The sequence below is a fragment of the Herpailurus yagouaroundi genome, unplaced genomic scaffold (genome assembly GCF_014898765.1).
Source record: "Herpailurus yagouaroundi ecotype Mexico unplaced genomic scaffold, PumYag 196, whole genome shotgun sequence".
Lineage (NCBI taxonomy): Eukaryota > Metazoa > Chordata > Mammalia > Carnivora > Felidae > Herpailurus > Herpailurus yagouaroundi.
The window spans coordinates 10,828,164-10,844,460 of NW_024412427.1; the positions used below are offsets into that span (position 1 = coordinate 10,828,164).

Below are 16,297 nucleotides of genomic sequence, written 5' to 3' on the forward strand. Positions count from 1 at the left end.
GTGTGTTCATGGAGGAGAGAACAGGGTGGCAGGTGGATTCCTTGGTAATTCCAACATTGAAGAGGAGCAGGAACCAGTTAGGGAGGCTGAGAAGGAAAACCATAGACAAGTAGGAGAACCAAGGCAGGATGCTGTGGTGAGGTGTGTTTGCTTATGTGAGAAAGGGCTCTCCTATTAAAGTGACATTCCCTTCTTGGGAGCCAGGCCTGCCCTGGCTTCACTGAGCTGGTGTTAGAAACTGAGGCTGCTGCCTTGACCACAGAAATGGGGGCACAGAGTGGAGAAGGTAGGCAGAGGGTCGAGGGTGACTGGCCAGTGTTATTGCAGGTAATAACCTATATGGGGAGGAGATGGTGCAGGCCCTGGAGCACCTGAAAGACAGCGAGGAGAGGGCGTCCTACATCCTCATGGAGAAGATAGAACCTGAGCCTTTTGGAAATTGTCTGCTACGGCCTGGCAGCCCTGTCCGAGTGGTCCAGTGCATCTCAGAGCTGGGCATCTTTGGAGTCTATGTCAGGTGAGCCAGTCAAGAGGGTCTCCTCCTTGCCAGACAGTCAGCCAAGTGAGCCTGGGGAGGAGAACTGGACAGGGAGCAAAAATCCTGGGCTTCAGTCCCAGCTCTGCGAGTCCCTAGCCATGTTACCTGTTTCCTTATCTAGTAAATGAGGCCAAGGACCCAAAACCTGCCCACCCACAGGGCTATCAAATGAAGCCCAGATGACAAGTGCTTTGCAGCTATAAAGGAAGTTCCAAGTAGTATCAAGAAGGATGAGAAAGTAACCCTAGATTATAAGGAGACCCCAGGGAAGAAGAGAATTTGGGTCCAGTTTCCAGGCCACCAGGGGTTCTGGAGAAAGGTGGGATGGGCCAGCTAGAGGATAATCAGTTGGCTCTGAAAGACTGAGTGGCCCCTGGTTTGGATGTGAGCACTAAAGAAACAGGAAGAGAAGACCACTTGGGAATTTTTAAGGAATAGTTCCTGGTCCCTTAAACCGCTTCCTGCAAAATATGCAATCTAAGATCAAGCAAGTAGGAATATCAGATCCTACCATGCTCCTGACCTGAGCCTTCCCTCTAACCACTTAACAGCATCTCTGCCTGCCATGTTCCCCCAAACCCAACTACCACCATAGCCATCTTGACAGAGAGGGAGAGAAGGAAACTTACAGCTACAGAACATGAAATGTGAGCCTGGCATCATGCTAAGTGCTTTTCCTGCTTTATTTAATCCTCGTGACCATCTTGCAAAGTGAGAGGTATTATCTCTATTTTAAATTGAGGAAATTGATATTGAGAAAGGCTGAGTAACTTGCTCAAAGACACAGAGCTAATAATTTCCCCAAAATAATGCAAACCCAGATCTGATTATAAAATCCTAGCACTTTCTTGGGTGTAGTCAGTCACTCATATACTGCTCACGTGGGACCAGGGAAGGATTTGGCTGTGGGGGCTGAGTCTTGGTAATGGAGTGGTGTGTCTTCTGTCCCCCTTTCTATAGGCAGGGAAAGACACTTGTGATGAACAAGCATGTGGGACACCTGCTTCGAACCAAAGCCATTGAGCATGCAGATGGTGGAGTGGCAGCAGGAGTGGCAGTCCTGGACAACCCGTACCCTGTGTGAGGGCACAGCCAAGCCTGCCCAGATTTTGCTCAAGAGACCTTCTATCCCTCATACTTGTCATTCCTCACCTAGCCCCTCTGAGGGTCTTCCCTCCCTGCACCTTGGGAAGGCTGGTCTCTTCTGTTCAGGGAAGGGTGAATGCTGGGTCCTTTCTCCAGCTCTCCCATCTGAGGACCAGAAAAGCTGTTTCCCTTAGGTGAGATCTACAGGCCCCTAAATCCTCAGAGTGTGGGTATAGCTGAAAGGAAGCTGATTTGAGGTAAGGGTCCATAACCCTGTCAACCGCCTGTCAGCTCCTCATCAGCCTTTTCAGCAGGTTCCAGTGTCTGACCTAGGATAGGACTGAGAGGTAGGAGAGGGGCAGTGAAGGGGCACAGCCTTTCCCTGCCTCTGCCTTAAATAAAACTATGTTGTTGATTCCGTGATTCCTTGGTTTATACATTTGAGAGGGGGAGGAGCTATAATCTGGGTCAGCACACTTAAAGTGGATTAGAACAGGGGAAATGACTTGGCTATAATCAGTCTCCCTAGCCCCAGACCCTAGGATAGAACCTTGAAGTTCCAATCCTTAGTCACTCAGTAATGCTCCCGTAGGATCATATGGAGAAGAGGGTCCCTTGGCAGGAGCTCAGGAAATAATGCAGCCATGATGGGACATCACAGGTGTGAACTGGCTTTAGTTGCTTTCCTGCTTAATTCAGGAGCTTGCCAAAGGGCCTATAAATGAAGCCCTGCCTAGATCTGCCCAAACCAAAAGTTCTAGAAATAGGATATTGGGGTATGCCTGAAGAAAACCACTCCCTTTCCCATCCCCCACACAAATCAGAACAGCTAGCAAGTACACAGTCTGTAAGACACCTAAGAAAACAAGTCACTGCCTTCTTAAGGTCACAGACTTTATTCCTATAACCATAGGGCCTGAGAATGACTGAAGCAAGAAGAATTTCATCTGAGAGTGTCTCTTATGGGAAGGACTGTTCATGGAAGGATGGGAACAGAGGACAAGGAAGATAAGCTCTTCTGGCCCTAAGAACAAAACACATTTACTCCAGCAAAGCAGCAGATAATCTGAAAACCCTCTGGAAACTGAGCCTGCCTGCACAGCCCCTGAAGCAAATGGGCAGAAAAGCACTGCCATCTGGCACAAAAGGGAATTCAGATCCAGAACAGAACCAGCAAAGTATTTAAAAAAATAATAATCAATTGTTCTGGGACTCACAAACAGGCATTTCTAAGGGAAAATGCATACCCAAGATAAGTAGTGGTGCTTCCTGAGAGAGCTGACAGGATTACAGAGCTGCTTACCTGCTTCAGTCTAGGCCCTCACTTGCCCTCTACATTCTTAACTTGAGTAAGGGACATAATCTTCAGGTCCTGTTCTGGGCTCCAAGGGCTCTTAAAGTCTAGGGGCTCAGCAAGCTGATGCTAACCTGGGCCATGTCCTATCTATCTGGCAACCACAGGAAGTTGCCTCCACACAGGGGCAAAGCTGGTCCTCAGTCCCAGACAGCTGGTCAAGAGAGGTGGTATGGGTCTGCACTGGCCCTCAGCACTCCTGGATGGGGGCAGGGAGGATGGGAAAACTGCAAAGCCAAGCAGGGGCAAGCCTGGGTGAAGGGCAGGGTCTTGTTTACTGGATGGTCAGGCAGCGGTGGTTGAAGAGCTGGCAGATGACAGTTGGGTCAGCCACAGTAGACGTGTCCCCCAGGTCGTGGTCATTCTGAGCAATCTTCCGAAGCACCCGCCTCATAATTTTCCCTAGGGGACCACAGCCTTCTGGTTATGTGGTGATAGCACTGACCCACTCCAGCCCTGCCAAAATGGCTTCCATCCACACATTCTGCCACTAGGCCTTGGCCAATCCCAAACCCAATCACTTGAGGCCTTTGAACATACCTGAGCGGGTTTTAGGCAAGCCAGGTGCATTCTGGATATAATCCGGTGTGGCAATGGGGCCAATTTTTTCTCTAACTGTAACCAACAAATCATTAAGCATTTCTTCAGTATCATTAGCCAGGCTCCCAAAACCATGGCTTTGTTCCCCACCTATTTTCTCTTCAAGGCTCTGCCCACAGAATCATTCTTAGAGTCACTGCCTTTCTCTCTCTTTTTAAGTAGGCTCCATGCCCAGTGTGGAGCCCAGTGCAGGGCCCAACCAACATGGGGCCTGAACTCACAACCTTGAGATCAAGACCTAAGCTGAGATCAAGAGTCACACACTTAACCGGCTAAGCCACCCAGGCACCCTGGTCTTTCTCTCTTTTCAACACACTTTTATCTCATTTCGTATCAGTCTTCCTTCATGGAACTCCAACTCTAAGAATCCACCTTCTAGAGTTTAAATCCCACTTTATTAGCAGTGTGGCCTTGGGCAAGTGATTTAACTTCTCTGAGCTCCAATTTCTTCATCTTTAGGATGAGGTAACAATAGGATCTATTTCACAGTGGTGATTATAGGTATAAAATGGATTAATGCATTTAAAGCACTTAGCCCAGTGGTGGCAAAGAGAATTCTATAAATGTCAGCCATTATTATCCTAGTGGAGAGACTAGAGGAGACTGAATGGGAAGGTGGCAATCAGCCCCGAAGGCCCCCTAGGATCTGGTTTATAGTTTGGGGGGCAGCTTGCTCTAGCCTCTTCCCAACAATTTGCTGTGGTAACTTGGCCATCAGGACAGTCCCTACAGTCCCTGCTTAGGGAGGCTTCTCACTCTGCTTCTTGAGTTCCTCGATGAGGGTGGGGCTGAAGGTGTAGCCATCACACAGGGTGACAAAGCAGTAGAGGCATTCGCCCTTCACAGGATGAGGATGGCCGACCACAGCTGCCTCTGCAATAGCCTCATGTTCCACAAGTGCTGACTCCACCTCTGCTGTGCTCAGCAGATGTCCTTGTCAAGGGAAAGAAAGTGCCATGAGAGAGATCCCATGCTCTACCCCAGCCCCTGTTCCATCTGTGCCTAGAGGGCTGTCCTGGTCTGGTCAAATGGGGAAGCCCCTTCATTCATTCCTCACATGATCTGCTCTGGTTGTCCCACCATCCTGGTTCCCCTCCTCTAAGCACACTCCAGTGTTTATAACTCTTCCTCCAAACCTCTACCCAAAACTGAATGCTGCACTGTAAGTATGGTTTGGCCAAGGACATCCTGGTTCTCTTGGAAGGCTTTGGCTGGGACTTGCTGGGGAAGTAGTGCTAATGAGAAGGGAAAACAGTCCCTGGCCCTCACCAGATACATTCAGCATGTCATCAATCCTTCCAGTGATCCAATAATAGCCATCCTGGTCCCGTCGGCAGCCTGGAAAGAGAAGAAATACACAACATGATAAATACCTCACAGTAGGGTACACGATCCATATTATCAAACTGCTACACCCACTGCAGTAGTCTCCTAACAATCTTCCTGCTTCTATACCATGGTAGCCAGCCACTGTATTTCCACTTTCTGATGATATTCAGACTTCTGTGTAGTCCTCTTCCTCATTGTACTTGGGTTAGTCTGCACGATCAACAGAATTTGGCAGAAGTAATGGGATGTCGTTTCTGACATTAGATTATAGAAGATGCCGTGGCTTCTATGTTGGTGGCATTTTCTCAGATTATATGCTCTGGGGGAAGTCAGCTGCCATGTCATCAGTAGCCCTGTGGAGAGGTGAGGAACTGAGGGCTGCTGCCAACAGCCACATGAGTGAGCTTGGCAATAGGTCCTCCAGGCTCAATTAAACCTTCAAATGACTGCAGCCCCAACCAACAGCTTCACTGCAACCCATGAGAGACTCTCAATGAGAATTTCTGACAAAGCCACTAACAAATTCCTGATCATCAGAAATTGTGAGATATCTGTCATTTTAAGCCGCCAAGTTTGGAGGTAATTTGTTCCATGGCAACAGATAACTAATATACTCATCTAAAGTCTGTTCTCCATAAATCAGTTATTTTCTAAACAATAAACCAGTTCTTGTCACTTGTCTGCTTAACAACCCATAAAGGTCCCCCCCATTGTACACATTTGGATTTTGGATAAAATCCAAAGTCTTCACCATGACCCACAAGGTCCTACATTATCTACCTCTCCAACTTCATGTAATATTCTTCCCTTCCCTTTGCTCACTATACTTCAGCCACACAGGTTTTGGTCTGCTCCTCAGACATTTCAAGCTTATGTCTCTGCACAGAACACTCACTCTTACTCCAAAATTTTCCCATGCCTGGCTGCCTTCTCACTCTACAGGTCTCTGGTCAAATATCACTTCCACGAAGCCTTCTCTCACCAGCCCATGTATGGTGGTCATTCCTGCAGACATCCTTTATCCTGTAACACTGTTTATTTTTCTTCATAGCACTTGTCACTAAGATAAGCTTATCTACTTGTTTGCTGTATTTATTGTCTATCTCCCTTTGCTAGAATATAAGCCCTGTGTGAACAGAGGCCTTGTCTACCTTATTCATGGTAATATCCCCTGTGCTTAGATCAGTGCCTAGACATAGTAGGTAATAAATCGTTATGGATGAATGGATTGGTGGATAGAGTCATGGCCAAACACAGGCTCTAGACATGAGGATGCACATGACATAGTAATACATACTGCTGCATGCCCCATCTCTTTTAGCACAGGAACAATGGAAACAAGAACCTCTTTCCTCATATATCAAATCAGATGGTTCCATGCTGAGACTTTCCATACAACACTCATACCTGCTGTTACAGTCTTCTGTATAGCTCTGCCTGGATATTAGGCACTGACACATAGAATACGTTCCTCTCTCTGTTACTCTTCACCCCTAACCAACTCTTCCTGAAAAAGGAAGGGGAAGATACATGTCTTGGTGGGAGGTGTGGGAAAGGGATAGCTAAGGCTCACCATCTCCTGTCACATAGTACCCAGGGAACTTCTTAAAGTAGGTGGCCTCAAAGCGTTCATGGTTCCCATAGACTGTGCGCATGATTCCTGGCCAGGGCTGCTTGAACACCTAGGGAGTGAGAAAGGCACAGTGGTCACATCTGCTACACTGCCTCACTGGAAGACAATCACAGTCTTGCCAAACCTGAGAAGAAATGGCTTGAATGCCCTTTCTGAGAAGTAGAACAAAGTACAGGCTTCAGAGATAGACAATCCAGGTTTAGAATCCCAGATCTACCATTTACTAACTGTGTGACCTCAGGTTAGTAACTTTACCTCTCTAAGCTTCAGGATCCTCTTCTGTAAATCAGAGAAAATAATCTCAACCTCCCAAAGTTGTTGGGAGGATTGAATTAATGATATGTGGAAGCTGTCTAGTACGATGTTTTTTTTATTAAAAAAAATTTTTTTTAACATTTTTATTTTTTGAGAGACATAGTGTGAGCAGGAGAGGGGCAGACAAAGAGGGAGTCAAATTCCAAAGCAGGCTCCAGGCTCCGAGCTGCCAGCACAGAGCCCGATGCAGGGCTTGAACTCACAAACTGTGAGATCATGACCTGAGCTGAAGTTGGACTTAACCGACTGAGCCATCCAGGCACCCCTGTCTAGTACAATGTTCTATTAGTGATAAGCATTTAGTAAATTTGAGTCTCCTCAGGAAATCAGGTCCAGTTTGATATAAGTGAAGATAGTCACATAAAAATGAATAAATAATTATTGCCCCAATTAATAATATCCTGTGGCAGTAGACTGATGAGATACATGAAATTTCCAGGCTAAGAGTCAAAAGGTCTGGATTTATGTCCTGCCCTTGTAACTAACTTGCTCTTAATAAAGTAGGATGGAAGGGGGGCGGGGTAGGTTATCTTCCTACAAGTACTAATACAAAAATCACAACATCTAACATTTGTTAAACACTAACTTAGATTCTGTGCTAAATCCTTCACATGGGTTATCTAACCAATCCAGCAACTTTAGGAGACAAAGGTACTATATAACCCTATATTACAGATGAGGAAATTTAAGGTTCAGAGGTACTAGGCCACCTATCTGAGGTCCCAGAAGGGGCAGAGCCAGGATTTGAACCCAAGCAGGTTGACTCTGGAGCCTATATGATTTTCCACTATGTTTTAAAGACTCCTTTCACACTAGAATATTTGTCAAAGGAAGAGTTGGGCCTAAGTTTTCTGGACCCAAAAAGGCATCATCAGGAATCTTTGAGCAGAAGCCTTAAGAGCCAAAGTGGGCCAAAAGGCAGAGAGGCAGGCAAAGTATCCAGAAGGATTTCCTCCAGGGTCTCTCTGCAGAGGATAAACTCTCAATCATGGAGCTTTACCCACAAGCACCCACCAACAGAGATTAGGTTCTAAACTCTGAAGCAAAGTACAACATTCGTTGCAGTACTCTTTCCCCCCAACTCCTAAAAGACATCCAAGGGTTAGGGCCTTACCAGGTAACCTTCAGCTTCACCTTCCAACTCTTCCCCAGACTCATTCAAGATTGCAGGAGCTACACCAAAGAACGGGAAGGTCTAGAAGCAAGCAGGAGACAGGACTCAAGAACAGGAATGTGGCAACTCTGACTCAATTCTCTACCTCTCCCAAGGATCCCCAGAGCCCCAGATTCCTCACACATATCAATCTAGTTCCCCACCCTCTGCCTAGGCCAAATGTCCCGAGATTCTATTCCTGCTTAGCCTAGGACTAGGCAAGGGAGCCACACTCACAGCAGAACCAGGCTTCATTGGTGTGGCACCAGGGAGGGGGGTCAGCATATGGCCACCCTGTGGAAGTCAGACATCAGGAGTTTGAGTCAGTTTTCCCACACTGTCCCTGAGCCCCAGCCTTCTGAATCCTTTACTCACTGTCTCTGTCTGCCAGAAGGTGTCCACGATGGAACAGCGCTGGGCACCGACCACCCGGTGGTACCACAGCCAGGCCTCAGGGTTAATGGGTTCACCCACTGTGCCTAGCACCTGTAAGGATGCCCGGCTATGCCTTGGGCAGGGGAGTGGAGAAAGACGAAGGCTCTGAGTACCATTGGGAACCAGGAAAACATGCCTAGGCTCTTCTGCCCCCTCCCCTATTCTAGGCCAAGGAGTTGGAACAATGGAATGGAAAAGACTACACAAAGGTCAGCACCTAGCTCTGAGGAACACTCATGGGGCAGCAGCCAGGAAGGGGGGGTCTCACCTGGTGACAGGCTCATCTCCAAACTTCATGAGCAGGCGGATGGCCGTCGGTGCTGTATAGAACTTGGTCACCTTGTACTTATCCACGATGCTCCACAGGCGACTCACATCCGGGTATGTGGGAATCCCCTCAAACTAACCCCAGTGAAGGCTGGTCATTCCCAGTCCCTTCCCAACAGTCCCTCAGTTCCCCTACCATACCCTCAGGCTCAGTATTTTGCCCCTTCTAACAAACCCATGTCTTCACTCCCTTACCAGATAAACCAAGAGAACTTCCCAGTCAGTATATATAACCCCCTCAGAACTCCCCTTTCTCCAGGAAACAGGTCATTGTGTAAGTACACCTGTCCATAAACCAAGTGGCCTTGGGAGATTGTCATCTATGATCATCTTGTCCATCCCCTAAGTAAGTCAAGTATTCTTGAGTCCCAGCTCCCTTCTCACCAAAACACTGGTGGCACCATTGGCCAATGGCCCATAGGTGACGTAGGAATGGCCAGTGATCCAGCCGATGTCTGCTGTGCACCAGAACACATCCTCTGCGTGGAAGTCAAACACATACTTGAAGGTTGTGGCCACATAGAGCATGTAGCCCCCAACAGTGTGTACTACACCCTGGAGGAAGAATAGGCCTCAGGTTGGGGCCTTGGGCTCACCCCCACAGACCACCAAACATACATAGGCTGGACAGAGCTAGAGGAAGATCCTCCTCAGGGATTCTAGCCCTGCCAGCACCCCTTTCATAGCATCCATCTCTCTTCTATCCCTTTTTCTCCATGTTCCCATCTCACACCCATACACATGCATAGTCAGTCTGTCATTCATATCCATACCCTAAAATGGTATTTCTGAGCCACCACTTTCACACACATGAGCACTTCTAGAACACTCACATCTAACAGTGTCTCTGTTTTATATTTATGCACACACAGTCAATTACACATTGACAGAGTGAGAGTGGGAAAAGAAGATAATCTTCTTTGCCTACTCTACCAGTACCCCATCCCTAGGAAAAAGAAGCCAAAACTGTGCTTCTAAAGCCCCACTAAGAGATATTCAAGCATACAGAGAGAAGAATTTAGGGATGAGGTGAGTGGAAGGTAGGATGATAAATCTTTTAAGTTGATGGAAAAATCAGTTTTGTTTCTGGCTCACACACTGTGCCCTGGGAAGGACTAGATGTTAACAGTGTGACTTGTGGAAGGAACTGAACTCTAAGAGACATAGTCTAGGAGTCCAGTAAGAATCCCTGTGGCCAGGGGCGCCTGGGTGGTGCAGTCGGTTAAGCATCCGACTTCAACCAGGTCACGATCTCACGGTCCGTGAGTTCGAGCCCCGCGTCGGGCTCTGGGCTGATGGCTCAGAGCCTGGAGCCTGTTTCCGATTCTGTGTCTCCCTCTCTCTCTGCCCCTCGCCCATTCATGCTCTGTCTCTCTCTGTCCCAAAAATAAATAAACGTTGAAAAAAAAAAAAAAAGAATCCCTGTGGCCAATCTCCATTGGCCTTGAGTTCACAGCACAGCTCTCCTTCAATCAAACTACAGGGCACAGACAAGGAACAGTCAGATACATGAACTGATCCTTTTCTCCTTTTCTGGGCACTCATGAAAGCCCCCACCTAAACTATCTCACCCTGGGCGTCAACATTTAATGATTGAGGATTTATGTCTTTTTCAAAATTTTTTTTTTTTAAATAGAGAGAATGCAAGTAGGGGAGAGGGGCAGAGGGAGAGAAAGAGAGAGAGAATCTTAAGTAGTCTCATGTTCAGCACAGAGTCTGATATAGGGCTCAATCCCACGACCCCAGGATCATGACCTGAGGCAAAATCAAGAGTTGGATGCTTCAGGCGCCTGGGTGGCTCAGTTGGTTAAGCGCCAGACTTGGCTCAGGTCGTGCTCTCGCGGTTCATGATTCAATCCCTACATCAGACTCTGTGTGGGCAGCTCAGAACCTGGAGCCATCTTCAGAGTCTGTGTCTCCCTCTCTCGTGGCCCCTTCCCTGCTCACACTCTGTCTCTCTCTCAAAAATAAATAAAGCATTAAAATTTTTTAAAAAAAATTTAGATGCTCAACTGACTGCAGCACCCAGTCTCCCCGAGGATTTATGTCTTAATTTGATTTAGAAAAGGTAATGTGACAGTTCCCAAACTCAGGATTAGAGAGTAAAATCTGTATCATCATTCTTCCTCAGAAACTCATTTCTCACCACTACACAGTACACACACACACACACACACACGTACGCACGCATGCACACATGCACATACTTGCCTTGGGTTTGCCTGTGGAGCCACTGGTGTACAGGATGAAGAGTGGGTCCTCAGCATCACACCACTCAGGCTCACACTCATCCTCTGCCTCTTGCATGAGTTCATGCCACCACAAGTCAATCCCTTGGTTCCAGGGGATCTGCAGGGGTAGGAAGACAGGAATGGGCAGGGAAGAACTGTAACAGCTCAAGATAGGAGTAGAGACCCACCTACCTGGCACCTGGGATTGGGGTAGTAACCCCAGGTGGGGGTGCTGGGAGGGAGGGAACTGTGAGGGTGGAATGCAACAGAGAACAGGAGCAGAACAGCAGGCTTCTTGGGTACTCCTAACACCCTACTCCAGAACTCCTCTTATGTGGTAGCAGGTTGAGGAGGGCACCTTGGTTGGTCCCTTCTCATCCTTCAGTTCGTAGCTTAAATGTCACCTTCATGGAAGGGTTTTCCCTAAACAGTATCTGGTAGATTCCCAACCCCATCCTCACCCTTGTTATTTTTCTTGATCACAACACCATGTTTCCTTCCTATACAGTACATATTTCCAGTTATTTTATTTAGTTATTTGCTTGATTACTGTCTTCCCAACCAAATAGTGAACTCTATGAGTGCAGTGGCATGTTTGACTTCTTCTTTGTTTCTTTGTTTCTTCCTTTCTTTCTCCCCAACAGTGAGCAAAATGCCTGGCACTCAATACATACTCTACATTTTTTTTTTTTTTTTGGATGAATGAATATACACACACAGGCCTACATACAAACATATGTACTTATGGGACTAGTGGCTTATCAGCAGGGATGCAGACACCACCCAATTCAGAAATGCAAAATTAGTCAGAGCCTGCAGGTGAAGCGGGCACCTGGCCCTGTTAGTATTGAAAAAAGTCAACAGCTTTTGGTCCAAGCGCCTTTTCCTGAATGTCTAGACCTTATCCACATCTGCAGGTTTGTACCCTAGCTCCACCCCTGCCTTTACACCACTGGTACCAATGGGTTTCCCACAGACATATTTGTTTGAGGTTCCATTCAGCACAAAACCTGCTTTACATTGGTGGAAAAGGACCAACATGGACTTCTCCCAGGAGAGGGGTGTCCCCCTCTACTGCAGTGTCTTTGATAACTACTTCTGAATCTGTTATCCTGAAATTTTTCTAGCCTCTCCTTGAAACTATTTTACTTTCCTAGTTATATCAGCTCTCTAAACAGCCACCTTTCTGAGTCTACCCTGTGCTAAGGGAAGTTGAGATTCCCTGAACTTGTCCAAATATTACACTGGATCTCAATCCTGGTTCTGCCACTTCCTAACTACATACGACCTTGGGCAAGTCACTTTACCTAAAGTCGGTTCATTTTATTTATTTATTTTTAAAAAAAATTTTTTTTTTCAATGTTTTTTATTTATTTTTGGGACAGAGAGAGACAGAGCATGAATGGGGGAGGGGCAGAGAGAGAGGGAGACACAGAATCAGAAACAGGCTCCAGGCTCGGAGCCATCAGCCCAGAGCCTGACGCGGGGCTCGAACTCACGGACCGCGAGATCGTGACCTGGCTGAAGTCGGACGCTTAACCGACTGCGCCACCCAGGCGCCCCAAGTCGGTTCATTTTAAAATTAGGACAGTTCTGGGCACCCGGGTGGCTTAGTCGGTTAAGCATCCAACTTCAGCTCAGGTCATGATCTCATGGTTTGTGGGTTCAAGCACCGCATTGGGCTCTGTGCTGACATGACAGCTCAGAGCCTGGAGCCTGTTTCGGATTCTGTGTCCTCTTCTCTCTCTGCCCCTTGCCGGCTCTCTCTCAAAAATAAACATTTAAAAAAAATTTTTTTAAATAAATAAAATGAGGATAATTCTTCTTTCCCTAACGGTCTCACAGGATTTGGGGAACATCAAAAGAAAAAGGCATTATCTGGTAAACATCAAACCTTGAATTGTCCTTTGGAGTGGGAAAGACTGATGAATGTCAGGAAGGATAGAAGTTAGTTCAGTTCCACTGAACTCCTCTAGGACATAAATTTAAGGGTGTGATAATGGGAACTGTTTTGGGTTTGCTTTAGCTATCACAAAGTCCTTTCATATTAATTAGCTTCTTGTATGTTCAATGGCCCTGGCTTGCAGGTAGACATGATCATGTAAGAGAAACACCCTACTCCCTATTCCCAATGTATAGCTATATGCTAATTTACTGTGTACATATTTGGTTTAAAAACCCCAAGTATTAAACACATACCTTGATAAATTATAAAATGATTCTCCAGCCACTCATCTCAATCTGCCCCTTACTTTAGAGAATTTGAAGTTTCTGGCACATAAACATCACAAGAATGACAAGCCCAGACTGAATAAGGCACCATTAAAAAGAAGAAGAAGAAGGAGAAGAAGAAGAAGGAGAAGGAGAAGAAGGAGAAGAAGAAGGAGAAGAAGAAGAAAAAGAAAGAAGAGAAAGACACTGCCCACAAGCTAGAAAACACTAAAACACACCTTATTTTCTAATGGAATAGCCACAGGGGCCTACACATACATTATCACATGGGCACTTTGTTTCTGCCAAATGATCTACTTGAGATGAGGGCATTAATGTATTTAAGCAGAAGAGTGTCAGTATTGCTTTGGGCAAATGGTACTTGTCTACAGTACTGGTTTGAATTGTCATAGAAAAGGCACTAGGTACATGTAAGGGCAAAGCAGAGTTACACTGTGGCAATGAGGAGATTCTTGTAATCTTGCAAAATGGTTTCCTTTGTGGGTATGTGGGTGAAAAGGGCCAGTATTCCAGGTGTGGAACCGATAAACAGCACCAGGAAGCAGGGTGAGCTCAATTAGTGGTGCAAACTCGTTGGTTGTGAATTGGGTGTGTGCCTATGAGGGCCCAGAGCTTTGAACCAGGAAAAGATCTCATTTTTCTGAAGAATGGAGTTGGCCTTTGTCCTTGGACCAGGATAGCCTCAGGGAAGGCAACTGCCAGGTATGAGAGAGGAACGTGAGGAAGCTCATAGGTGACATGATTGAGAAGAGTACCTCCAAATTGTGCCAAGTGCTCCCTTGAAAAATGCTTAAGGATGATGGGGTATAGAGCTCTCCCGAGATTTCTGCAGCTTTGACTGCCATTATCAGACCAATAAACCTGGACTTCGTAAGCCTACTCTTATGGTCTTTGGTTTTGGGTAACTGACTATTTTCACTTCCAAGAACCAAAAGTTCAGAGCCTATGGCCTAAAGGTCTCTGGTATTAAGAATTATAGGAGCTTATTTCTTTTCTGGTTTCCCTTTTAGAAATGCCAGGCTGTCTGCTAAGTTAAAAGCAATAAAAGCTACGGGGTGCCTGGGTGGCCCAGCCGGTTAAGTGGCCGATTTTGGCTCAGGTTTATGATCTCAGTCTGTGGGTTCAAGCCCCACGTCGGGCTCTGTGTGGACAGCTCAGAACCTGGAGGCTGCTTCAGATTCTGTGTCTTCCTCTCTCTCTGCCCCTCCTCTGTTCATACACTCTCTCTCTCAAAAATAAATAAACATTAAAAAAAAAAGCAATAAAAACTAACATTTATAGTTACTATGTGTCAAAACGTTATATATACTGACAAAACCCTATCAGGTAGGAACAATTATTATCATTATTCAATAGATGGGGAAACCGAGGCAAGAGAGCTTAAGTACTTTGTCCAAGTTTCCACAGTAGCAAGTGACAGCACTAGGATTTGAACCCAAGTAGTGTGGCTCCAGAGTCTATACTCTAACCACTGAGTTTGTTACCCTCTTTCAAGAGAAATGTCTTAGGTCTCTGCCTGACTTTTAAAAGGAAAGTAATATACCCTGGGAATCAGATCCGTCTCCACCATGCTATGAGAACAGAGAAAAAAAGATTATATTTACCCTTAGCCAAAGGGGTTAATAATAGAAGACTTAGAGTAAGAGACCCTATAAGGAAGGTAAAATTCAGAGGAATAATGAATTTTATGTTTTGTTTTAATAGAGGAAGTGGTTTCCTTTCAAGCATGTATTATCATCTCTCCATTATTGATAAGGGAACTGAAACCCAGAGAGGAGAAGCAACTTATTCAAGGTCATACAGCTAAAAATCAGTCTCTGGGGCCGCCTGTGTGGCTCAGTCGGTTAAGCATTGGACTTCGGCTCAGGTCATGACCTGATGGTTCATGGGTTTAAGCCGCACATCAGGCTCTACACTGTCAGTGTGGAGTACGCTTGGATTTCTCTCCTTCCCTCTTCCTCTCTCTCTACGCCTCCCCCACTTGCACTTTCTTACTCTCTCTCAAAATAAATAAATAAACTTTATTTTTAAAAAATTGGTCTCTAGGGGCGCCTGGGTGGCTCAGTTGGTTGAGCGTCCGGCTTCAGCTCAGGTCATGATCTCACAGTTTGTGGGTTCGAGCCCCGCATTGGGCTCTGCTGACAGCTTAGAGACTGGAGCCTGCTTCAAATTCTGTGTTTCCTTCTCTCTCTGCTCCTTCCCTGCTCATGCTCTGTCTCTCTCTCTCCTTCAAAAATAAATAAAAACATTAAAAATTTTTTTTTTTTTAAATTGGTCTCTGGACTCTAAGTCTAGTCTTCCCTCTATTCTAATCTGCTTTGAGCCCCCATTTAGGAATCTCCCTTCTCAGAATCGCCTACAATGTAATTTTTAGTCAATCTAGCACTTAATTATATCAGAGAGTTTATGTGCAGTTTATAAATCCTAAAGTACTATATAAAGGTATTTAGGAATTTTCTTCCCTGTTATCCTATATAAAACTGAGGTTTTCATCCCCAACTTGATGGTGAATTCCTAAGGTCAAGTTCTGTGCCTCCTCTACTTGTTCTCCTCCTATCTCCCAGGGCTCTGCCCCAGCTAAGTATATAGTAAAAACTTTCTGACAAGTTACTTGGTTATCTCTCCCACAGAGGTCCTAAGCAACAGGAGTGAAATGGGATGCCTGTTGCTACCTTTCTGAGATTCATGCTTTATGCCAGTTCAGAGAGGTAGCAACAGGCATTTTGTTTCATGACTCTTCAGAGTGACTTAGATGGCAAAGGACCCCAGGGGGCAGACAGAAAGGGGTTAGGACTGGCAGCCACCTCCATGGGGAAAACAGGCAAAGAGCAGATGGAAACACAGACAAACACGCAGAGAAGCAGTACCCAAGGCAGTGCAGAGGTGGATACCTGGGGCCAGATGCGTTTGGGTTTCTCTTTCAGCTTACCCTGTTAAGAGCCCATGGAAAGGGTGGTGAGCAGGGTCTGTGTATAGGGAAGTGGGAGGGAAGGGTCAATGTGTTCCAAGCCTTTACTGCCTCCTTTCCTTTAGGCTCCCCAACCTATATTTTCCTGATCTTGTT

At 46.1% G+C, this 16,297-nt stretch overlaps 2 protein-coding genes across 5 annotated transcripts in view; one reads left to right on the forward strand and one right to left on the reverse strand.

Annotated features, from left to right (window-relative positions):
• Positions 1 to 2,047, forward strand: part of GSS (glutathione synthetase) — a 27,643-nt gene extending 25,596 nt beyond the window's left edge. For 2 of the 3 annotated variants that reach the window (XM_040447254.1, XM_040447256.1), the window contains 2 exons: positions 328 to 517; positions 1,499 to 2,047. In XM_040447254.1, the coding sequence (XP_040303188.1) occupies positions 328 to 517; positions 1,499 to 1,622 (314 nt within the window). In that variant the 3' untranslated portion in view covers positions 1,623 to 2,047. Of the gene's footprint in view, positions 1 to 327; positions 518 to 1,089; positions 1,385 to 1,498 lie in introns of those variants that run through there. The other variant, XM_040447255.1, reaches the window with a different exon arrangement.
• A 409-nt stretch (positions 2,048 to 2,456) lies between these two features.
• Positions 2,457 to 16,297, reverse strand: part of ACSS2 (acyl-CoA synthetase short chain family member 2) — a 51,005-nt gene continuing 37,164 nt past the window's right edge. The window contains exons 8-19 of one of the 2 annotated variants that reach the window (XM_040447252.1): positions 16,125 to 16,163; positions 10,982 to 11,119; positions 9,155 to 9,325; positions 8,712 to 8,845; positions 8,384 to 8,516; positions 8,246 to 8,302; positions 7,970 to 8,050; positions 6,481 to 6,589; positions 4,848 to 4,916; positions 4,335 to 4,511; positions 3,519 to 3,593; positions 2,457 to 3,380 (exon numbers count right to left, since the gene is read on the reverse strand). In XM_040447252.1, the coding sequence (XP_040303186.1) occupies positions 3,253 to 3,380; positions 3,519 to 3,593; positions 4,335 to 4,511; positions 4,848 to 4,916; positions 6,481 to 6,589; positions 7,970 to 8,050; positions 8,246 to 8,302; positions 8,384 to 8,516; positions 8,712 to 8,845; positions 9,155 to 9,325; positions 10,982 to 11,119; positions 16,125 to 16,163 (1,311 nt within the window). In that variant the 3' untranslated portion in view covers positions 2,457 to 3,252. The remainder of the gene's footprint in view (positions 3,381 to 3,518; positions 3,594 to 4,334; positions 4,512 to 4,847; positions 4,917 to 6,480; positions 6,590 to 7,969; positions 8,051 to 8,245; positions 8,303 to 8,383; positions 8,517 to 8,711; positions 8,846 to 9,154; positions 9,326 to 10,981; positions 11,120 to 16,124; positions 16,164 to 16,297) is intronic. The other variant, XM_040447253.1, reaches the window with a different exon arrangement.